The 25,710-nt window shown below is 35.6% G+C and overlaps 1 protein-coding gene across 7 annotated transcripts; it reads left to right on the forward strand.

The window, feature by feature from the left end:
* The first annotated feature begins 15,077 nt into the window (after positions 1–15,077).
* LOC115712223 (probable E3 ubiquitin-protein ligase RHG1A) lies at positions 15,078–19,982 on the forward strand. 7 transcript variants are annotated; one of them, XM_061107124.1, is made up of 6 exons: positions 15,078–15,417; positions 16,139–17,929; positions 18,337–18,387; positions 19,071–19,169; positions 19,255–19,395; positions 19,530–19,982. In XM_061107124.1, the coding sequence occupies exons 2-6, from the start codon at positions 16,220–16,222 to the stop codon at positions 19,659–19,661; spliced, it is 2,133 nt and encodes a 710-aa protein (XP_060963107.1). In that variant the 5' UTR covers positions 15,078–15,417; positions 16,139–16,219; the 3' UTR covers positions 19,662–19,982. The 7 variants fall into 7 exon arrangements, 6 of the variants coding, with proteins under 6 accessions (XP_060963107.1, XP_060963106.1, XP_060963109.1 ...); XR_009685358.1 differs by lacking the exon at positions 19,530–19,982 and adding an exon at positions 18,687–18,933 and having other exon boundaries at positions 15,083–15,417; positions 18,334–18,387; positions 19,255–19,270; XM_061107123.1 differs by having other exon boundaries at positions 15,083–15,417; positions 18,334–18,387.
* Positions 19,983–25,710: the final 5,728 nt, after the last annotated feature.

Here is a 25,710-nt window from a genome sequence, read left to right on the forward strand (position 1 = left end):
AAATAAACCAATTATAAAATAGATATGGTTAGGCAATTATTATTTTAGGAGTAAAATAATAAACAAAGAATAATTATCCAAATTATATGTCAAAATATCTCAAATTAAGCCTTTTTTTTTTTTAAATTTTTACAAAAATATCTAGGTTATTTAAATATTTAAAATATTATTTATAAATGTCTCATAAGAAAAATGATTTCCAACTTATGATTTATAAACAATTAAACATTTCACAAAATAACCTATTTTTGAATTAGAAAATATTATGGTTAGAATATCTAGGTTAATTTTAAATTTATTAATTATTTAATTTATCATATAAATTAATTTTAATATTATATTTTAAATTAAAAGGGATAATGCTATCTTTTAATTTAAAACATATCTAATATTAAAATATCTAATATTATAATTAAATTATATATTAATATTAAGAAAATTAATAAATTTTAAAATCTGACCATAATCCAAAAATAAAATAATCAATTTTTAAATTTAAACCTCAAAATATTAAAAATTAATAATAATCTATTAAAAAAATATATTAATTTGCAAAATTGAAATTTAAGTTTAAATATAATAAAAAATAATATTTTATTTTTATTTTTAAGGTTTGAAATTGGAAAAATTCAAAATTTGTGGAAAAAATCTGCAAAAATTGCATTTTGGGGTGAAAACACGCTTGCTGTCGAGAAACAGGTTGGCAAGCAGCCTGTTTCGCGTGCGCAGGGTGATACTTGCAGGGTTAGCTGCTGAGAAAGCTCAGCGAATGCAGGGTCTGGACATGCACATGGGCGAGCTGTGCGTGTCTGAATGTGCAGCATCAACGAGTTTCAGACAAAAATTATCCCCTTTCCGCTCGCGTATTTAGTGTCTTGTCCGAGATGCTGGTGTGGGTAAGCACCCAATCTCGATACCATTGAACCCCGAAATTCAAACCTTCATAACTTTTTCATTTTTTTTATCGGAATCGAGTTCCGTAAAAACCAAAATTACTTATTTTTTCACAAGAAATCCAAACAAAATACTTTCAGAATGAAAATAAAATTATTTTCATGGAAAATTTTTGTAATTCACATAACATCATGAAACAACACATAAACCAACATGAACACATCAAAATCAACACAATTAATAATATTCATCGTTTAAAATCCATATTAAATGAAAATAAATCATTACCATGACTCTGAGACTAGTTGTTGGGAATATTTTACCATGATAGATTTACTAACAAGTATGTTGATTAACATCCTAAATATGAATATCTCTAAAATAATGAAATTAAACACATAAGAGTTTAAAAAACCTTACATTGGTTGCAGCAGAATATAATGACTCCTTCCGCTCAGATCTCTAACGCTTGTTCCTTTTTGTCGTAGAGTATCAAGATCTGAGCCTGGATCTCCTTCTCTCCTTCGGGTTTGGTTACCGCCGTCTTACTCACTATGATTGAGTACTTGACTTGCTATGTATGGGCATGACACTCTATCACTCAAGGTTCGAATATGGTGAAGAACAATGAAGGAGGGTTTGAATCACTATAGAAGGTGTCTCTCATCTACTAGTTTTTCGAGAGAGAAAACTAGATTTTTGGCATGTTGAAAATCAAGTGGATGAGTGAGAGCATCATATTCCTTTTATAGTGTTTCAACTAGGGCTTTGGACTGAGTTATATGGATTAAAAGAGAATAAAATATTGGAAAAAAATACACTTAAGGCCGACCACTTAAAAGGACCACTTTCTAGTTACAATTTTGCTACTTTATTTCAACCACTTATTCTTTTTTCAATAATACCATATTTTCTAATTCAATCTTGTAAATGCCAAAATTATTTATTTAATAATTATAATTAATTACTAAATGAAATTGCCATTTATATTATTTATTAATTAGACCATACAAAGTCTTTTAATTAATAAATTGATATCAAAATCTATTTTCTTCACAATTAAGCCCTTGCTTAGTGAAAATTCATAAAATAAGACATAATCTAATTTTAGAATTATAATTGATTACTTAAAATCAATTAACTGAGACTGCAAGCAGTATTATCTCAACTAGTGAGGGGACCATGTGCCTATATAACCGAGCTTTCAATAAGTAAATCTAGAATTCACCAAGTAAATTCTCTAACTTATTAATTCCGCCTTGCGCCACTATAGATTTGGAATTGAAAAGCACTCTCAATTATATAAAATGCTCTATATGTGCCATGATATAGATACACTATGATTATTTATTGTTACAATCCTAATAGTCAAAGATCCTCTATAGATGATCTACACTGAATAGGGACAAATTTACCGTTCTACCCTTTGATGTATTTTATCCTTAAAACACTTAGCTACCTATAAATGATACTTTAGTAAACTAATATAATTACTGAAATGAGGCCTCAGTCATTTATCTCTATTCAGCCAAGCTCGAAGGAAATCATTGTTTCACTTCTAAATACTTATAGAAATTATAGATTCCATATCTATGATGAGCGCTCCCACTCAATTGAACTACCATGTTCCCAAGATGTAAATATCTGCAAGAACCATAGGTTAGTATCCACAAACAACTTAAAGAACATAAATAATACAACTAAGTTGAACCTAACTATATTAGGATTAAGATCCATAAACGTAAGATCAACCATTGATATTGACTTAGTTAGATATAACGGTAAGTTTATGATATCTTATCTAAAATCAATATTGGCCCCTTCTAATGTATACTCCATACATCAGATACTGGTAAACTTCGCTAAAACCTTGGAAAGGACATAACACTTATCCAAGGTGTATCCAAAAGTGTATGATTTTTCTTTCAAAAAATTTACCCATTTGAACCCAGAGAAGTCATCAACACACACCATGACATATCTTTTTCTAGCTATACTTTCAGTTTGCATAGGCCCCATTAAGTCTACATGAATGAGTTCAAGCACTCGAGATGTCAAAAGTGCATTAATAGGAGGATGGTAGGATCAAGTTTGTTTCCCTTGTTGACAGGGTCCACAAAGTCTATCTCTTCTCATTGTTAACTCAAGAATCTTATGAACAGTCTTCAACTTGACAATTCGTTTTAGATCCCTGAAGTTTAGATGTCCCAATCTATAGTGCCACAGGTCAAGTTTATCCAAAAAAAAGTGCGATGGCGTCTCATCTGACTGCCGAGAGCATAACAGTGATCAGCATCATATAACTCCTTGTTGAGATCTTGAAATTCCTTAACCCTCTTGGCCATATAACTCCATTGAGCAAACATCTCTTCATAGGCTCTATTTTTCTCGGCCCCATCCGAATCTGAATCAGAGACAGATTCCTCAGGTTCTAATACTCCTGAAGAACATTCTTTAGCCATGAATGCAATCATGGACTTATCATCTTGGGAGCCATCACTTGCCTCTTCCTCATCACTATCACTCCATGTCACTACAAGGGCCTTCTTCTTTTTTAAGGTGCTAGCACACTCAGCCTGTATATGACCAAAACCTTCACATTCACGACATTGAATACCTCTGTCCTTTTTCTCACTTGATTGAGGAGCTTTGTTGAAATTGGGCTGATTTTTGCTGTTAGCAATTTCTTTTCCAACAAATGAATTTTTCTTAAAGCTCTTCTTCAGGAATCTGGCACAGTTTTTTGCAAGTAAGGCAAAGTTTTCATCCACTGAGCACTCGGGTGATTTACTCAGTTTGTTGGTTTCCTCTTTATGAACAAATGCGACTCCCATTTCACTCTTGTCTTTTTTGGTATCCTTCTGTTTCTTGCCCTTAGACCATCTTTGTAATGTCATTTCATAGTTGTGAAGAGAACCAATGAGTCCATCAAGATCAAGGGCTTCAATGTCATGACTTTCCTCAATCGAGGTAACTTTGGACATGAATTTTTTCAGTAGAACTCCAAGAACCTTTCTCACAAGTTTCTTATTTGAGTACACCTTCCCCAGAGCATCAGACTCATTTGAGATATCGCACATCTTAGCATGAAATTCTGTAACTGACTCATCCTCTTCCATTGATAGATTTTCAAAGGATTTAGCTAGGGCTCTCAATCTGGCTTTCTTGACTGCCTTTGTACCTTCATTCATGATCCTTAGCTTCTCCCAAGCCTCCTTGGTGATTTCATAGTTTGAGATAACTTTTAACTGATTAGTCGAAACTGCATTAAAGAGAGCATGAAGAGCCTTTGAGTTAAAGTTTGCTCTTTCCATTTCGTCAATGCTCCAATCACTAGTTTTCTTTAGTTTTTCTTCCTCTTCATCAGTAACAGAAGGAAGGGACCATCCCTCAATGACAACCATCCATACTCTTTCATCATCCCTCAACGACAACCATCCCTCATCTTGGTTTTCCAGTACAAGTAATTGGTTCCTTTAAGCATGGGAGGGCGTGAGGTGGAACCTCCTTCCCGAAACATCTCCATTTCATGTTAACCTGCAATCACACAAACAAAAAGACCACAGGTGTAATACCTTGACACGCAACTCGAGGTCAGTTAGTTTTCTAGAAATATAAGAACAGAAAAGAACAATCTATGAGCACATAAAGAGACACAAATCAAGAAAACTGTAGAAACTAAAAAGAAATACACAACACACCAAGATCTCAATCTCAATCGTGAGAAAGATTAGCTCTGATACCAAATGAAAAACCTAACAGTGTCAATTTCTTCTTAGTTGATTTTAAAGACCCAATTCTTATCTTAGATTGCAGGAAATAAATCAAAAGACACACATATTTACAAGCTTCACTCGACCTTGGAAACTCATTCCAGGCGACTATTTCTTGGGTTCCCTTGAACCAGGGTAATAACCTTCACTATGAATTAATTGAAGTACAATATCCAGTCTTGATTATAATTTTTCAAAATTAATCTAACATCAACTCATACAAGGGTTACCCTACTGATTTGATCACTATCAAATCCCAAAACAGTCTAAGACTCCTTAGACTTCAAAAGTCAAGATCCCTTTGCTTCCTCGTAGCTAAAATCCCTTCAGCAACGTGATCTGAACTCCCTTCAGACAAAAATAGATCACTGATTCTCCTTTGGCCCTTAAAGATCCAATCAACAATGACCTGTAAATTAACCAAGAAAAACAAAGAAAAGATTTTCCCTAGCAGAGCAAAAATATCCAATCAAAGAAGAAGAGTTAGTTAGAAAATTGGTAGTCCCTGATTATATACTAACAACTCAATAACAACGAACTTAACAACTCAGTACAGAAAGAATGATAGTTTTCCAATGTTTTGCTAAACCCACTAAGCTGACCTGTCAAGATGAAATAATAAAAACCAATATTATGCTAAAACGACAAGATGAAACTAGCCAATATATAGATGACCAGAACAACACAATTTGCCACACATAACAACTGAATCTTATAGAAAACAACCTGGAAAAGGCTTTGACATAGCAACGATGATCACACTACTACAATTACGTAGTACTGCACCAAAGGCAAATGTTTGTGTCACTGTGTTAGCAGTAGCATCGGTATTTAATTCCAGTCTACTCGATGGAGGATTCATCCATTGAGGAGTCAATGGGACATCTCTTGTTGTGGAAGATGGTTGAACAGAAACATCATTAGATGTATTTCTAGTAGAATGATACTATTCTAAATAAGACATCGCAAAATATAATAGGATATCAAAAGGCTTTGGCTTTAACTTGGATCCATGTCGTTCTTTGTTCTGCTCATTCCAAATGCCCCAAAGAATACATGCAAACTGCTCAAGTTGGAGAGAAGTCTAATCAGTAGAAACATGCAATAATAATTCTTTGAGACTCATTTGGTTTGACAAAAATTCATTAAGGAAGAATGAAGATGCCCTCCAAACACGTTTGGACCTTTTGCAATGAAAAAGAGCATGGAGAATGGCATTGATTTTAATAAAAAAATATATGCAATGGTCTTAAGTTCCAAATTTAGTAAAAATAACTTAAAAATATTACAACATTTTGTTTGGTCTTTTTTTTGCAACATTTCTAATTTTTTAATTTTTTATGGTATATGATTTGTCATATTTTTAAAACACTTAATTTAAAAGTTTAAATTTAAATTTATAAATTTTGAGTACCCTACATCTTTAAATTTGCATTTCTTATTATCTTTTATTATTTTTTCACTTTTTTTATTATTTTAATTATTTATTAATTTATTTTAATTCATTCACCTTATTTTTCTATTAATTTTCCATCATTTTTATTTTATTACTTTTTATTTTTTTTCAATCTACTTTTATTTCTCTCATTTTTTTACTTCATTTTTTCAATCTTTGCGTTTTTTTATTTTTTTTCTTTATCTTTTTCTACTTATTATTTATCATTCTATTATATATATAGTTTGCTTGCTTTATTATTTTTGTTTTCTTTTTCCCCCATTTTTTATATATATTTTTTCGTTTTTTTTTTTTATAATTTTAATTCTTTTCTGTTTGTTCTTTTTTTCCTTCTTTTTTGGTTTCAAGTAATTTTTTTTTCCTTTATCTTCCAAATATATATATAAAGTTACATAATTAAATTTAAAATATCGAGAATGAGAGGGTAGAGAGAGAGAGCCAAGCTTGTTGAGAGAGTTTAGTTAATCGCTTGAAATGACCACATTAGCTATCCACCACCAAAATATAAAATTTCAAACTTTCACCTACTGACAGTTCAATATTTTAACATCCATTCAGGCAATATCTCATATATATATAAAAATAAAATCATGAGTGTTAATCTCGCTTCTAGCTAAAGATATTGAGTCTTAATTAAAGCGATTAGATTAAATAAATAATAGGATGCAAAGAACAATAAGTAAAAAAAAAGACCAAAATTTCTAGAGGTTTGGCCCCGTGATAGTGGTAATAGCCTACTCCTCTTTTTATTATATTGACTTGTAAGACAAAGAATAAAATATTTCTCCTTAAAAGCTCTTACAAAAGATCTCTGATTAATTCTCTCTTAGTCACTATTTCTCTCTGATTCAATCCGTCTCCCTCAATAGTGAGATGAAACCACTAATCTATAGAGGTTAATTATATAGGTATAGTTTCTCTTAATATATAAGAAATAAAATAGGAAATTAATATGTTTCTATAATTACATTAAAGGAATTGGAAAAATCCAGGTTGATTACCTTTATTCTCTAGAGGTACTAATCAATCCCATAGAAGAAGGGATTACTCCGTGTTATGCAAGTTTGAAGATACTATCGATCACTACTGAAATTTACAACTCACATCCCCTAGCCGGTGCATGCAAGTTGATCACATAATCAAGTTGGTCAAATGTCCATTGATGACTCTGTTCGGACATCCTGCTATGTATGTACAACCTAGAGCTTCATATCAATCCTTCTGGGGTGCTAGGAGTAAATCTATCTGTCCAGGTTAAGGAATGTAAGTTTTAACCCAGCAATGAGTGCTTCATACTCTACTTCGTGGTTGTAGGCTTTAGATCCAAATTTAATTGCTCCATGAAAAGGTTGCCCCCAGGTGTGATGAGAGCAATTCCCACACCGGATAACTGATCAGTGGCTGATCCGTCAACAAGCAACTTCTAGATAAGTTTGTCTTTTTCAATTTCTTCTAGTGGGGATGCTTTTTTTTTTGGTCTTTAGTCTGGCTCAGGATTGTCTTTTGAACTGTCTGATTCTTTGCCCGTGCATTCAGCCACAAAATCAACCTAACCTTGCCCTTTTATTATTGTACGGGGCTGGTAAGTTATTTCGTACTGACCAAACTCTATAGCCCATTTGAGTAGCCATCAAAAAGCATCGGGCTTTTGAAAAATTTAGCATAAAGGTTGGTCGGTCTACACATAAACAGGATGAGCTTGGAAATAGGGTCTTAACTTTCTTGTGGCTAAGATCAGATAGTAATTTAGTTTTTCAATTAGGAGGTACCGGCCCTCTACCTTAACTAGTCTTTTGCTGCTGTAGTAAACTAGATATTGAACATTGTTCTCTTCTCTTATCAGCACGAAACTTACAACGTATTCAGTGACTGCTAGGTATATCCCTAATTCTTCTTTGTCCAAAGGTTTTGAGAGTACGGGGGTTCTGGAAATTGCTTTTTTAATTTTTGACAAGCATTCTTACATTCCTCTGCCCGTTCAAACTTCTTGTTACCTCGAAGGATGTTGAAGAAGGGAACACACTTCTCTGTTAATTTTGAAATGAATTTGCTGAGTGCAGCTATCCGAGAAGTTAGGCTTTGTAATTCCTTCAATTTTGTTAGCGACTTCATATCCAGGAGGGCTTGAATCTTCTCTAGATTAGCTTCTATTCCACGTGCATTAATAATAAATCTAAGAAACTTACCCAAGCTGACCCTGAAGGAACACTTTAATTGATTAAGTTTCATGTTGTATTTTCTGAGGATTTTGAAGCAATCCCTATGTGCCCCCCAGCCTTCCTAGATTTGACGAGCATGACATCCTCACACACTTCTATGTTTCATCCAATCTAGTCTTTGAACATCTTGTTGACTAACCTTTGGTAGGTAGCTCTAGCATTCTTGAGACCAAATGGTATGACTTTATAGTAGTATAGACCAATGTCTATTTGGAAGCTTGTGTGTTCTTGGTCAGGTTGATGTATTCTTATCTGATTGTACTATGAATACGTATCCATACAACTTAAGATTTCATGCCTGGCTGTTGCATCCACAAGTTGATCTATTCTTGGAAGTGAAAAATAGTCTTTTAGACACACTTTATTAAGGTCGGTGAAGTCAATACATACTCACCATTTGTTGTTTGGCTTGGGCACCATTACGGGGTTAGCCACCCAAGCTGGGTAGAAAGCTTCAATAATAAATTTGTTTATGCGGAGCCTTTCTACCTATTCTTTTAGTGCTTGTGCACATTTTCTAGATGAAACGAAAGTCTGGATCAATATTTAGGGCATGAGACATGACAGTTGGATCAATCCCGACCATATCCTGATGTGACCAGGCAAAAATTTCTAGGTTTGCTCTTAGGAATTTTATTAAGGCTAATTTTATTTCAAGCAACAAACCTTTACGAATTTAGAGTTTCCTGGTTGGCACGGTTGGATCAGTCTCCACTTCTTCTAGTTCATCCATTGGCCTAAAATTTGTGTTTGTTTCCCTAAATTGGGGATCCATATCTTCGTCCCTGCCTTCGGTGAATTCCTATTGGGCAATGCATTTTCCCTTCTCTGAACTCTAGCTGTAAGTATCTTCTTTCTTGGCCTTAGATAGAGCAAGGTTATAACATTCATCTACAGTCCTCTGGTTTCTTTTTAGACAGCCTATTCCACTCCTTGTTAGAAACTTAATGCACATGTGAAAGACTGATGTGACCACTCTTAAGTCATATAGGGTTGGTCGGCCCAACATGACGTTAAAAGCTGAAGGGACATCAATCACTAAGAACTGTGCCATTACTATTGTGCTCGTAGGAGATTGTCCTACTGTGAGTGGTAGGGAAATCTGTTCAAGTGGTGCAACGTTTTGGCCAGAGAATTCGTAGACTAAATGAGTGCAAGGAATCAAACTTTAAGTTGAAGCCCCATTTTCTCATATATTTTTTTGAATAGAATATTTGAGGGAGCTTCATTATCCACCATTGTCCCAACCACCATTTTATTTGCAATTCGCACTTCAACAACCAATGGGTCGTTATGCAAAAAAATGACGTGGCTAGAATCTACTTCACTGAACGCTATGATTGGTTCTTCAACACACGGTTGTCTAGGCTTTCTTTTCTCTACGGCCAGGACTGCATCCTTTTGTTCATATTGCAAGGCTCGAGCATACTTTTCTCTAGCTTTTCCCAAATCTCCAGCGATGTGGGGGCCTTCAATGATTACTTGAAGACATTTATCCACTAGTGGGGGCATCAACTGGTTCTAGTTAGTACCTACTTGAGCGACCCTTTGTTCTTGGTCGACCTTGACATATTTTTGCAAGTACAGTTTGTTTTTTCTGATGAGAAATTTAATTTCCCGCTTTAAGTTGTTGCATTCATTTGTGTCATGGCCGTAGTCTGTATGAAAACAACAGAACTTGGTGGTGTCCCGTTTGCTCATATCCTTTTTCATGGGATAGGGTTTCTTATATGGAACCATAAACTGGGTAGTTGATAGATTGTCTCTATGTCTTCTGTTAGGATTGTGAATGCAGTGAATTTTGAGGCATTATCACGAGGATGTTTTTCGGAGTTGCCATTGAACTTGCCTTTCTTCCCATTACCCTGTCTGTTGCCATCGTGTGACCTTTATCCACCATGATTAGAACTACTAAGATTTTGTGAATTCTAGTCTAGTTGGAAAGATGTATTGACTGCAGTGATGTGTTGTTGAGTTTTCTTTTGTCCAACTGTATCTACACATCGTACTTCTTCTTCGAGCTTGATAAATATATTTGCTCGATCCAAGAATTCTGCCATTGATCCCACAATTAGTCTTTTTATATCATTCCATAACACTCCTAGAGATCTCCAAACTCTTCATTTTTGGGAGTGATGGAAATAAGAAATGAAAAGTTGCGAATTTGATTTCTCTAACTTTATAGATCATTGTATTTATGAAAAACTAGATGCACAGTCGAAACAGGATCAGCAAGTGATAAGCAGAACCCAGCGCATCAGGCCATTTGTTGACTTAGGCACTGGGCCCTTTCATCTAAGCTCTTAGGATTCTATTTTTGATACTTCCCAAACTTGAGGATGGGGTCTCCTCCCCTGTTTATGACCATGCTTAATTCAATGGTCACATTAGATTTGGCATTTGAGCAATTAAAGGAAGCATCTCAGGATGATTGTCAACTTAGGCGCTAGGCCCTACTTCTAGGGACTCGAGTTTGTGATTTTCTCTCCAAGTTTACTTGAATCTTCATTATTTCTAATGACATAAAAAAGCTCGAAATACTTTTTGTTGAATTGGATCAGAAACAACCCATGTTGATAAAATGTCAACTTGGGCAGTGGACCCAATTTTGCCCCTTCGAAAATTTCGTTTGGTTCTTCAAAAGAGTTGAATCTCAATATTTTATAAAGATGGAGAATATTCTCAAAAGAATTCTTGAAAAACTCCATTTTAAATGGCCTAGGTTGATAAAATGTCAGCTTGGGCGCAAGGCCAGCCCCAAGTGTCAACCTGGGTGTTGGGCCCTATTATTTGTGCCCAGGAATTGTTGTTTTTCCTCTAAAAGGACCTATTTCCCTGTTTTTGATGAAGATGAATTTGATGCAAAAGTTAGATCTCCAATTGGAGACTTAGAAGGTGCCTAGATTGATAGATTGTCAACCTGCGCAATGGGTGCTCGAGGCCTCGGTGCCCCAAGTGCTCAAAAATAAACTTGCTCTGATTCTAATTTTGATGCCTCAAATATGTTCATGGAATGTATAATTGATGTCCCAATGTAAGTTTTGAACAATTTTTACTAAGTTGGTCCTAAAAACTGAAACTGTAATGACCGCTTTAGTAATTGGGATTTTTTGATGAAATAGTAATTGGGATTAGTAAACGCAATTAGCACTAATTTCTGACATTTTTATAATTATTTATGAATTTAATTATCTGCGGACCCCATTGTTAGAAATGGGCATTGGAATTATAATTTCTCAATTCCGAAGATTTTATTAAACTCTAAGAGTATTATTTGACTTATATGTGAAATATGTTATTTTTGTAATTTTTGCTCGGCGACAACGGAAAATGTGATAGATGGGTAGTTTGATCACATGGGTAAGTTTAGAATCTTATTTCTTAGTGGGAAATATTTTGGAGAAAATAAAATACCGGGATTTCGCGGGGTTATGGTTTTTGACCATTTTACCCCTAGCCTTAAAAATGCTTAAGTTGTAGGTTAAAGGGCATTTTGGTCTTTTATTTAAATGGAGAGTTAGGTGGCTGCCTAGACATGTGACACCTAGCAATTAAAATATTCAGCAAGGTTAATTCATTTAACCTTAGTTTTATTTTAGAAAAAAAAAATATAAGGAAATTGAGGAAAAAATCAAAAGAAACCCTTGCTCCTTCTCCCTTTCTCTTCGAGCAGCACCAAACCAAGGAGAAACCATCTGATATTTAGCTATTTTTTTTGGAAATTCAATAGATATTCAAGGGTTCTTGAAGCCAAGGTAAGCCCTAGTACCACCCTCCTTTAGTTTTTGAATTTTATGGTTGATTGAGTATGTGATTTTGTTAATTGGTGGTTGTTAGGTTTAAAAATGTTTAGGGTTTGAATTTTAAGGTTCATTTGAGTTGGTTTAAGCTTCTTGTAGCTGGTTCGGTTTTATGGAATTAGATTTATGCAAGTTTGGGTTTGAAAACCTAAACTTTGATCTTTAATGGCATGTTTTGATTCAGTGGATTTTTCTGTGGTTTATTGGCTGGAATATGTTGTGTATACCCTAATTAGGTACTCTGGAAGGTTTGGTTATGTTTGGTGGAGTTTTGAGCAAGAAATGAGATTTTTTGGGTGAACTGGTGCAAACCGGGTAACCGGTTTTACACGTACTTGTAAAACCGGTTAGCCGGTTTTGGCAGGGTTCCCCGAGTCTCTCATTTCCTCAATTTTCATCCAATTCGTGCCATAGTTGGGTGATTCCCTACTTCCTGAGTTAGAATAATCCATAGAGAGTATAACAGAACCTAGGGTTGTGGGTTCGGGTTTCCCGAATTAGGGTTTTTGATCATGTGATTTACCCGATTTCATTATGTGATTAGGGCATCCATCTAGCACGAGACTTTCTGTTCAGGTCGGCCAGCACACTTGAATCTGGAAAGAAGGTAAGAACTGTATATAATGTGTGGTATTAATATCTGAGTGTATGTATATGTTATGTGTATATGCATGCTTAAAATGTTAGTTGCACTACCAACACTTGTACAAAATGGTACAGAGTGCATCGGTATAGTGAATATTGTGTATAAAAGCTTTTAAACGAGATCCCGATACTTGTAAATAGTTTTGTAAATTATAAAGTTTATTAATTAATATAAAAGTTTTAATTTGACACGTTTTTCAAGGAAATTCTTTGATTAGCAAAGACAGCACTGTAATTGAAAAAGCACTGTAGCGTGCCTTAGCATTAGGGCGTTACAGAAACCCTAGTTGAGGATGTCAACTTGGGCGCCGAGTGAAACCCTAGGTGCCTAGATTGGTTTCTGGGTTGCAGGTTCGTGTAATTTCTGGGCTTGGATTAGGTTGCTCCATGACTTCATGGTACAAAATACTAAAAGATATTGGGTTGGATTCAAATTATTGAAGTCTGAACTTCTATCCGGAGATTTCGGAGTCAACTTGGGCACAAGGCTAGGGTCCCCTCCAAGGTTGAGTGCCATGACTCAGGTATACTCAACTCCGTGATGTCATCCTTCATGCCACATGTCAAACATTGATGTCCATGTCACCAGGAAATTTTTTCAAGTTAACAATACAATTAAGTTAGAACCTAACCACTCAAAATTAAGATTAATTGACCTAAGATCAACTAATTTACATTGACTTAGAAAAGACATAACGGTAAGTTTATAATATTTTTTCCACTGTCAATATCGGTACAATCTGATATATAGCTGATACATCTGATACAAGTTTACTTTGGTAATGTCCTGGAAAGAACATTCCACTTATACAAGTATAAGTAAACCACATCGTTGATTATCATATCAATGTAAATCTTGAACACTGATAAATCGTGGGACTAAATAGTTTGAAGCAATAATCATGATTAGTTTTCACTATTTTGACAATATTATAATCATGAGTAACAATATATTTGGGATTTAATAGAATTATATATCAAACATATAATCATGAAAGTAATATGTGAACCAAACAACATAGAATGATTTTTCTTTTATTAATTAGTAAATAAAATTATATTGAGATGGATTTTATTTAGGACATAAAATCTCAACATTTGCGTCTTAATGTCTATCAAATCATTAGGCTCGATTGGTCTTTGGTAAGATGGCGAGAATTGGTCATAGAATCCTCTTTCAAATGCCTCCCAAGAATCAATAGATCCCAAGGAGAGCTTAAGATACCACTGCTGTGTTGTTTCTAATAACGTGGCTGGAAAGATCTGGCCCTGAGAATCATCTAGGATACCTTGTAGGTCTGTCTGTACTTCAAAATTTTGGATATGAGAGAAAGGGTTTCCCTTACGAGTGTACATATCTCATTTTGGCATCTTGAATTTCAGTGGAATGACTAATGCCATGACCCTTTTCAAAAGTGGAAAGATTTTGTGTCTATCGAGACTCATGTCTTCGAAACCTCCACAAGCAACATGGTCTTTCACCATCTTGAGTAGGCTATCTAGTTGCGCTCGTGTGACCGTTTGAGGGTCCACAACTGACTACCCTGCTTCAATAGACAGTTGATGTTTATTGCCTCAATCACTACGAGGTGGAATGGAATCTCTTAGTCCACACGAGTCTTGATGATTTTTAGAAGCATACCATCTGTTTTGAATATATGACCCATCATAATTATTAAATAAATCCCCCTGCATCTCTTATGAGGATCAAGGTTTTTGAGGGTCATCGAGTGGTGCACCCACATTGCTTTGATGTGATGCATCTCTAATTTCCTGAGAAATGTGTGCCCTTTTACCTTCGCTTTCAGCCATGCAAGTTTCAAGGGCCTTCAAGTGTTCAACGAACCATCCCTCGAACTCCTCGTGCTGTTGCAGGAGGGCTTGCTGGATAGCATCTTTCATTCCAGCAAGTTAACACTGTATTTGAGCAACAATCTCTTTCAATTGTTCAACCTCAGAGTTAAGGTCTCTTTTGTTTTCCTAGTTAACACGAGACCCGTATTCTAGAATTTGTTCACTAGTAGCAGTACCAGTGGTAGTAGGGCGGCTCAAAGGCAACCTCGTTCCAAGAGCAACCCTAGTACCACTCTACGTGTGGATGACTCGTTTGCTAAAATTGGTTAGTGGCCCAACTCTAAACATGGCACATCTTTGGTCCTCTACAACTAGTTGTTGAATGTTGATGTTTGTTCTTTATTGTTTTATTATTTATATTTATTTTAATTAAATTCGTTGTTGGAAAAACCGATAGTATGACTAAATTAATTCCGCAATCTCTTTCTTCTGGGTAATTTTGTAAATTAAAAACACTACCTATTCTTTAATCACTCTTTCCTTCTGTTCCATCAAAATAAAAAATAAAAAATAAAAAAAATCACTCTTTCCTTCTTTCTTTCTGTTTTTTTTTTCCCTCTTTTCTCACCATTGTTTATTTCTGTTTGTCCACACAATCTGTCAAAACGTCGCTCTTTCTCTCTTATTGCTCACTAGTTTCGGTTTTCTCACCTCTTTCTTCTCTCAAGAAAGAGAAACCAAGAGTAAAGAGTTTCGATCATTTTTTTTATCAAATTACTGGGGTTCAGTCCTTTGATTTCTTCATAGTTTCCAGATAGATCAGTAACTTCAACTGGGTATGTAAGTTTCCTGGGTTTATTCACTTTTGTTGTTTTTTTTGCGATCGGTTGGTGGTAAGATTGAGTTTGAAGTTACGTTATTATTATTTTTTTTTTCAATTTATCATTTTATTATGCTCTGTTAATCTTCTGAACTTTAACATATTCAGAAATTTGGTGATGAATTTTGCTCTAGTTTTCTTTTCGTAAATCACAGTTCTACGGACACATGTTTGCTGTCCGTTTCTTAAAAATAAGTTGTATTGCTTGGCTTTTATTTTTCAATCATTTTCTATGTGACTACATATTAGGTTAAGGCCATATGAAACTTTAGTTATATAAGTCGTTCACTCCATCTTTTGATTTGTATTTCTACCCGGAAACCGTTTCCATGTGATTTTTTTTCCTGGTTTATAGATTATCCGTTTCGAAGCTCATACTCCATCTTTGTAATGGTGGATAACCACTTCTTTTTATTTGAATTTTGTTCCCTTGTAATGGTGGATGGTGGAGTTTTACTCTGCTGCTCGTGATTCCAATTTACCGTATGTTTGGTTAGAACACAAGGGGATTTTCCTTTGGGAGAATTAAATTTCATTTTCCTTGGTTTATTTGGCGTTTGAATTAGATTGCTGTAACTCTTATAATTTGTGTATTCTCAGGGGAAGTGTTTTTTAAGCTCTTTGATGGATTAAAATTCTAATCCTGTACTCACGTTCCTGTTTTTTTTTTTCATCAGATCTGCTCCTGATTGCAGATTGTATGTGGTGAAATTCTTTCTGAATTGTTTGGTGTTTTACAAGCAATCTTTTTAGCTGTAATGCAAGGGCAAAGGGGTACTATCGGTTCTCTGCCTGAAACGCTTGACTTCGAGCTTGGAGCTACATCAAATAATGCTACTATAGATCAGCAGATATGCTGGAACAGTATGCGTAATCCCCCGGAGAGCCATATTCAAGACTATTTATTACCACCCAGTGATATGAATATGGCTTTTGTCAATTCTATGAACCTTGATGGACATAACATGAGCAGGTGGTGCTCACACGAAGCTAGTTCTAGCAATACACAGACTGAAATTGGTACTAATGAGCGTAAAATTGAACTTGGGTGGCCACCCTCAAGTCCTTGTGCTGTATCTAGTGCCAGGTTAGAAGAGCGGCGCCATGAACCCTCTAGTTACGCTTCAGCTGACACTAATTTGAACCCTATATTTGCACAAAGTTCTCATTCCGAGGTGGGAATTCCTTCAAATGTTAACTTAAATGCAGCAAGTTTTGTGGGTCGTGGTGGCACTAGGAGCCAAGTCTTGGAATTTCCTAATGCATACAAAGTTAGTGGATCTGATATGGAGCAGAATCGATCTATTAGTGTTTCTGATCCTTTTCTTCTTCCTTCTAGGAGAGCTGGATTTTCAGTGGAGGAAAATGATGGCAGGCAAAGTTCATTGGAAGGTCGCCGGATATCTTGTAAAAGAAAGGCTATCGAGGGACATGCTGGACAATCTTCTACAAGTGCAAGTTGTAGCTACTTTCAGCCTGCAGAAAGTATTGGAAGGCTTGGAGGTCCTGCTCAAAATAATGTAGCTCCCAGCAGTCTCAGCCTATATGCTTCTGAACAGGGGAACCCCAGACTTGGATTAGGTGGAAGAACAATAACTTCTGACAACTTTCTTGATTCAAATGTTCCGGAAAGCTCTCGCAGAAGCTTCCGTGCTAGGACAACTTCGTTGAATCAACCTAATGCTGCTGCCCCGGTATTCTCAACAGGGACAGGGAGGACTGTTAGGCGTTCTAGTATGTCTGCATCCCAATCGAGTCTTACTCCAGTTGATCATAGTCTGGACTTAAGGCCAACCTCAGTAGTAGATACTATTCATAACCAAAGCCAGCCTGCTATGATGGATGTTCCTCCTTTGCCACAAAATGTACAATCTTTAAGATGGAATGGAGGTTCTAGTTCAAGACATGGCAGTTCATCACGCTCGGCTGCATTTGGAGATAGAGACATACAACAACTTGATGATTTAAACCATAGAAGTTTGCCAAGAAACATGTTGGATCATCCTATATTTGTACCTGCAACTGAATTGAGAAATTCGGTTCGACATCCAGCAAATAGAAGTTTAGCTGGGCCAAGTTTATCAATTCCGGGAAATGTTGTTTCTACACCAAGGGCTGGTTCAAGCGCGAATGTTCATCCGTCATCTGCTCCTGTGTGGGCTTCCCATCACAATTCTACTCCACAGCATCCTCGTAGATTTTCTGAGTATCTCCGCCGATCCTTGTTCTCTTCTGTTGGTACTGAGCCTGGTGGGCAAAGAAGTAATTATCTGCCACTACGTCCTGGTCAACTTGCTTCTTCACCGGAGGTTGTTTTTCCGCCTGGAGCTAGTTACGATGGTCATCATTTGCACCCAAGGTCAGCATCATGGATGGAGAGACACAATGATAATGGGTTGGGACTTCACTACTCTCTTCGAAGTTTGGGTGCTGGTGCTGATGGAAATAACAGCAGGCTTGTATCCGAGGTGTGCTCCATTAAAACTTTTTTTTTTTACGTTAATGCAATTAGTTTGTTCTTCTAATAGTCGTGCAAAAGTGATACTGTAGTGTGCAATAATTTCTCACGATATAATGTTAATCCCACATTGGTTTCTTACAAAATATTTGGTGATTGCTGGATTGATCAGTGTTTGGTATAGGATTGATTGCTAAGTATTTTTTTCCCCGATGCACTCAGACTAATCCATGTATGCACACATTTTTATATGGAAGTGCCAAGTATCTTGGTGTGGTACTTGGACACATTTGTGACATGTCTTCAATTGTATATGTTTATGTAAGAAGTAAATGAAGAATTCTTTTCCATTATGTTACTTCTGTTTTAGTAAGGAGCTCACTGTATTCTCTCTTTTGTTTATCCTTATTTTAGCAGATTCGCAATGTCCTTGGTCTCATGCAGAGGGACGAGAGTTTGCTATTTGAGGTTAGATTGAAATCTCTACTAATTAGAACGCATAACATGGCTAAGAATTTTTTTGTTTCTGCATCAAGACTTATCTTATTGTAGAACAGATGGTTCTGGCTAAATTGACTGAATGCATTGTTAGCAATTAAGAGCTTGAATGTGTTCTAATTCTCTATCAGCCCAGAGATGGATAGACATTCTGTTACCTAATTCCTATATTATCCTATGATGTTTGTTGCCGTTGATAAGTGGTTTACACTTTGCATTCCATCTGAGTGGAGTGTTAAAATCTTGAGAAATTGATCATTTTAAAACAGGCCCAACAACTTTTGACATCTTAACAACCACCTTGGCTTTAGACCAGAGATACATCTTCCTCCGTAAGGCAGGCTTGTAGATGTTGGCAGCAATTGGTACTCGTATATTTTAAAAGCCTTTTGGATTAGAAAGTCAATAGGCAGTATTCAGAAGGGGCTTAGAGAGCAGGGAGCATATTGGACTTCACATTTTTCACCACATCAGCTCCGAAGAGAATTGGATCTTTCTCTTTCGTGGGTTAAACGAGTACACAATTCTTTACCTTTTATTGCCACAGTCAAAGCACCTAAGGATGACTTTTAAAAAGCTATTAAATTTTACTTCTTGCACACTCTTGACAAATTTGTGATCTGAAAATGGACAATGCTTTGCTTTTTGGTCAGGACGTTATGATACTTGACCCCTCTGTTTTTATGGGAGTGGCTGATATACATGATCGTCATAGGGATATGCGACTAGATGTGGATAACATGTCTTATGAGGTAAGCTAAAATGTGAACAGAATTTTAATTCATACTCATTTATGTTTACACTTGTTTCACTAATGTAATCATGGTGTAATTATAGGAACTGCTTGCTCTTGAAGAGCGAATCGGAAATGTGAGCACCGGATTAAGCGAAGAAAAGATACTTACTCAATTGAAGCAAAAGAAGTATCTTATAGCAGAAAAGTATCAATCAGAGGCCGAACCATGTTGTGTGTGTCAGGTAATGATCTTCAAATATTAATAGTGTTTCTTGCTTTCCATGATCCTCAAATATTGTTAAGAGGCTAATTTCAATATATATATATTTATTTTAATTTTATTGGTTGGTTGAATTATATACTACTATATATGCAGGAGGAATATAAAGAAGGAGATCATATTGGAACACTTGAATGCGGCCACGATTTCCATAGCCATTGCATAAAACAATGGTTGACGCACAAAAACTTGTGCCCCATTTGTAAAACGACAGCGTTGGCAACGTGAGAAGGAAGACACATTATCCCTTCCAGTCTTTCTTTCAGTTGGAACCTTCAATCTTAGTTCTTCACAAACCACACCTCACCACAGTGCTAAGAGTCGCTAGAACTCACATTTTTTACATGTTCAATATATTTTTAAAGACAATAGTTTGGAGTCCAACCCGAAATTTCGAGTTGAAGAAACCAACTTAGAAACAAATGGACTGGTTTATCTTATCAAATTTACCAGGGCACTCTTTTCATTTTCCTTTTGTCCTATTTAGGGATGGATGGATGTGGAATATGAAAATTACTATTTAAAAATTTGAGAATTTATTTTTTGAAATGATTATGATTATTCTTTTTTAATATTGTTATTTATTTTAAACCAGTCAAGTATCACGTGCTTCACGTGTTAGTATATACATTGTATTAAATTATATTTATCTTTAGGTAACGTTAATAGTTGTAGGTAATGAAATAGAATGAAATAAATAAAAATAATTTATTCTATTCTCTCTATTTGATTGCATTTTTAAAGTATTTAAATATTATTTTTATTTTTATTCTTATTGTTAGAATATTAGTTGTATATTAGTTGTAAAAATTAGGGTAACTTGTATTTAGTAGTTTCTTATTTTGTAATTAGTAGTTTTCCATTTAGTTTCCTAGCTTTGTATATAATATATATTATTTTATGGAATACAATACATAATTCTTTCACCATTCTCTACATGGTATCAGAGCATTAGAGTTAGAATTATAATTTGAAATTTGAAACTAGGGTTCATAAAAAAAAAAAAGAGATTAGGGTTTGAGTTTAGGGTTGTTTTTCAGAAACCATATTTGGAGTGAAAAAATTTTCTCACCGCCCACATAGAAGGACTGCCCAGCCATCGCACTGCCAAACCCAAAATTTCAGCGTCCAGATTCATCGTGTTGGGCCCCACGCGCTGCCGTTTGCAGTTGCCCAGCATCCCATGCGCCGGCGTGTGAGGGCGCGTCTGGCATCGTCTCCAGTGACGGTCGACACCCGTCACACTCCTGCCGTCCTTCTTGCATCGGTCTTCGACGGTTCTTGGCATTTTGTGGTTTGATACTTTTGCCTTCTTTGTGTTTGGGTATCTATTCTTTTGAGTTTGCTCTCTTCCTTTTCTCTTTCAATTGTTTTTGCTTTCGAGATTATGGCAGAGATAAAATCAGATTCGAAATAAATTGTTGTTTCTGATGTGGTTCCCGTGATGTCTAAAATCACGAACCATAAATTGATTGGTTCGAATTATTTGGAATGGAGTAAGACTATTCGACTGTATCTGAGGAGTATTGACAAAGATGATCACTTGACTGATGATCCTCTCAAAGAAAAAGACAATTCAAGAAAAGTATGGCTTCGTGAGGATGCTTGCTTGTTTCTTCAAATTCGAAATTCTATCGATAATGAGGTAATTAGTTTAATTAATCATTATGAATTGGTTAAAGATAACATATCTCGCATATATGATGTTTGCAAAGCGTTTTATCGTGCGGAGAGACAAGATAAGTCTTTTATGAGTTACTTTATGACATTTAAAAAAATATATGAAGAGCTTAATGTGTTATTGGCATTTAGTCCTAATGTGAAAGTTCAACAGCGCCAACGAGAGCAGATGGCTATTATGAGTTTTCTTGCAAGACTCTCATCTGAATTTGACTCTGCAAAGTCACAAGTTCTCTCTGGTTCTAATGTCTCCTCTTTACAAGATGTGTTTACTCGTGTTCTTCGCACAGAAACTATCTCTTCAGCTCCTCTTAATAGTGCCTTAGTGAGTTGTAACAATTCTGCACCGGGAAAAAACTCTACTCCAAGTGGATACAAAGGAGGTAATTCACAAGGACCTGATAATCGAACACCAAATTCTGGAAGCATCATGTGCAACTATTGTAAGAAATCAGGTCACACCAAGTTTGAGTGTAGGAAGTTACAGTTCAAAAATCGACAACAACACTCTACTAATATTGTAAGCACTAGTGATGCATCTAACAAATCGGTCCTTATTTCTGTTGATTAATTTGCCAAGTTCTCAAGGTATCAGGAAACACTTAAGTCTTCATCTCCTTCTGTCGCTGCGATTGCCGATTCAGGTAACTCTAGTGCATGCCTTCTTTCTAAATCTCAAAATGGGTCATTGATTCTGGTGCCACAAATCATATGACAGGTAATTCCAGTCTCTTTTCAACTATTTCAGCCTCATAGTCCCACTTCTATTGTTACCTTAGCTGATGGATCACCACCTTCTGTTCTTAGATTTGGCACTATTATTCCTACATCTCTACTCACTTTGTCATCAGTCTTACATTTACCTAATTTGTCTTTTAATTTGCTTTATGTTAGTCAACTCACTCGTCATCTAAATTGTTGCATTTCATTCTTTCCTGATCATTGTGTGTTTCAGGATCTTATGACGAAGAAGATTATTCGTAAATGACATGAATCTGGTGGCTTGTATGTTCTTAACCCACTTCCACCAACCTCTATTGCTTGTTCGAGTGTTGCTTCCGCTTTTGAGGCTCATTGTTGTTTGGGTCATCCATCTCTTCCTTTGCTCAAGAAACTTTGTCCCCAATATAGTAAGTTGTCTTCATTATATTGTGAGTCATGTCAGTTTGCCAAACATCATCGTGTTAGTTTGAGTGCTCGAGTCAATAAACGTGCTAATGTTCCTTTTGAGTTAGTTCATTCTGATGTTTGGGGTCCTTCTCCTATTTTGTCTCAACCTGGATTCAGGTATTTTGTTACTTTTGTGGATGATTATTCTCGTGTAGCTTGGTTATATTTAATGAAAAATCGTTCTGAGTTGTTTTTCTATATTTTGTTCTTTTTGTGCTGAGATTTAAAATCAATTTAATGTATCTGTTCGTACTTTGAGAAGAGATGAATGCTTTAGTTGCAAATGGTACTTGGGTCTTGGTTAATTTACCTTAAGGAAAACAGGTCATAGGGTGCAAATGGGTGTTTACAGTTAAATTCAATCAAGATGGAACAATTGCTCGCTTAAAGGCCTGTCTTGTTGCCAAGGGTTATGCTCAAACCTATGGAGTGGACTATTGTGATACTTTTTCTCCTGTTGCTAAACTCGCATCTATTCGACTGTTCCTTTCCATGGCAGCTACTCATCATTGGCCTTTGCATCACCTTGATATTAAAAATGCTTTTCTTCATGGAGATCTTGAGGAAGAAGTGTATATGGAGCAATCTCCTGGGTTCGTTGCTCAGGGAGAGTTAGGGCAAGTTTGTCATCTTCGCAAATCTTTATATGGATTAAAACAAAGCCCTCGTGCTTGGTTTGGTAAATTTAGTCAGGCTGTTGAGAAATTTGGTTTGTTGAAAAGTAAGTCAGATCATTCTGTTTTCTATAAAAGATCAACTGCTGGCATCATTTTGTTAGTAGTGTATGTTGATGACATTGTTATTACTGGAAATGATACTGAAGGCATCTTATCCCTTAAGTCTTTTATTCATACCCAGTTTCACACGAAGAATTTAGGGGAGCATAAGTACTTCTTGGGTATTGAAGTTACTTAAAGTAAATAAGGTATTTTTCTGTCTCAAAGGAAGTATGTACTTGATTTGTTAACTGAGACAGGAAAATTAGGAGCAAAACCTTGTAATGCTCCAATGAATCCAGCTGTGCATCTTACACGTGACAGAGAACCATTTGAAGATCCCGAGAAATATCGCAAATTGGTTCGAAAGTTGAATTATCTAACTGTGACTTGTCCAGATATTGCATTCCCAGTTAGTGTCATTAGTCAGTTTATGTCTTCTCCAACAATTCACCATTGGGCGACACTAGAGCAAATTTTATGTTATTTGAAAGGAGCACCAGGACGAGGTATTATTTACAAGGATCATGGACATACCCGGATAGAGTGTTTCTCTGATTCAGATTGGGCAGCCTCCAAGGCAGACAGACGATCCACTTCAGGATATTGTGTATTTGTTGGGGGCAATCTGATCTCTTGGAAGAGTAAGAAACAAAGTGCTGTGTCTAGATCCAGTGCTGAATCAGAATATAGGGCTATGGCACAATCTGTGTGTGAGGTAATATGGATTTATCAGCTTTTGACTGAATTCGTATTTAAGACTTCTATTCTAGCAAATTGTGGTGTCATAATCAAGCTGCACTTCATATTGCCTCAAATCCCGTGTTCCACGAGCGAACTAAGCACATTGAGATTGATTATCATTTTGTTCGTGAGAAAATTCAACAAGGTCTGATCGCCACAGATTATGTGAAGACCGGAGAACAGATAGGAGATATTTTTACAAAGGCTTTGAATGGGGTGCGGGTTGATTATCTTTGTAACTAGTTGGGCATGATTTGTTGGAATTTATTTTACCAGGATCTTAGATCTACTCACAAGTATGTTATTTAACACCCTAAATATGAACTTTCTAAAACGATAATTAAACACATATAAAGTTAAGAAAACCTTACATTGGTTGCAGTGGAATAATGTCTCCTTCCACTCAGATCTCTAACCCTTGTATCCTTTCTGTCGCAGAGTATTATCAAGATCTGAGCCCGAATGTCCTTCTCTTTGTGTGTGATCCTTCACAGTCTTCCAATCTATGATTGAGGTACCACTTGCTGTGTGTGGGCATTACTCTATCACTAAGGTTCGAAATTATGAAGAGGAGAAGAGAGAGGTATAGGGTCGGCTATAGAGAGAGAAGTGGAAGGCTCAGTTTTTCTGAAAAAAGCAATTTTCTGATTGTCTGACCAAAAAGCATCTTTTTGACTGAGCTATCACTTTCTATTTATAGGCAACTACTAGGTTTAGGTTAGTAATTATTTGGCATTAAAATAATGAAAATATCAATTTGAAAAAACCTGCTTAAGTGGCCGGCCAAGGTGTTTATTGGGCCCCACTTGGTTTTTGCAGTTTTCACAATTTTTATTTCTATTTTCTCAAAAACGCCAATTTTCCAATTCTAACCTTTTAAATGCCAAAACTAATTATTTAATAACTAAAATAGATTATTAAATAATATTTTCATTTAATTTAATTATTAATTAGACATATAAAGTCTCTTAATTAATAAATAAACCTAGAATCTATTTTCTTTACAATTTCACCCCTGCTTAGTGAAAATTCACAAATTAGACATAGTCTAACTTTAGAATTATAATTGATTAATCACAAATCAATTATTGAGTCTTACAAGCAGTATAGTCTCAACTAGAATGGGGACCATGGATCTATATGCTGAGCTTCCAATAAGTGAACCGAATTTACTAAGTAAATCCCTACTTATTAATTCCTCGTTGAATCCACTCTTAGAACTTAGAATTGCACTCTCAGACTTATATAGAGCATATTATATGTTCCACGATATAGATATGCTATCTCATTTAACCATTGTTATAATCTTATTGTGATCAAAGATCCTCTATATAGATGATTTACATCGAGATGGGATAATTTTACCGTTTTCACCCCTCAACGTATTTTGCCCCTTAAAACACTTAGCTACCTGTAAATGATATTTAGTGATCTAAGAATTAGTCACTTAAACAAGAGCTCATCCATTTACTTCTATTTAGCTAAGCTCGAAGGGAATCATCACTTGACTTTTATACACCAGTAGAAGCTATAGATTCCATATTTATGTTCAGCACTCCCACTCAATCATACTATCATGTTCCCAAAATATACGTATCACCCTGACCCAAAAGTAGGCTTAACTAATAAATCAAAGAACATGAATAGTACTCCTGAGTTGAGCCTAAGCATATCAGGATTTAGATTCTTTTAATCTTAATATCAACTACTAATATTGACTTAGAAAGATATAACGGTAAGTTTATAATATCTTAACTAAGTTCAATATCGGTCTAGTCCAATGTATACTCCATACATTCGAAACTAGTATACTTTACCAATGTCGTGGAAAGAACATAACACTTACTCCAGGTGTAAGTACACATCATCGCTGATTATCACATCAGTGTAAATCCAAAACACTGATGAAACAGGGACTTAGTCTTTTGATTCATATAATCACAATCACATTCCACTGTGTTGACAAT

The sequence above is a fragment of the Cannabis sativa genome, chromosome X (assembly GCF_029168945.1).
Source record: "Cannabis sativa cultivar Pink pepper isolate KNU-18-1 chromosome X, ASM2916894v1, whole genome shotgun sequence".
Taxonomy (NCBI): domain Eukaryota; kingdom Viridiplantae; phylum Streptophyta; class Magnoliopsida; order Rosales; family Cannabaceae; genus Cannabis; species Cannabis sativa.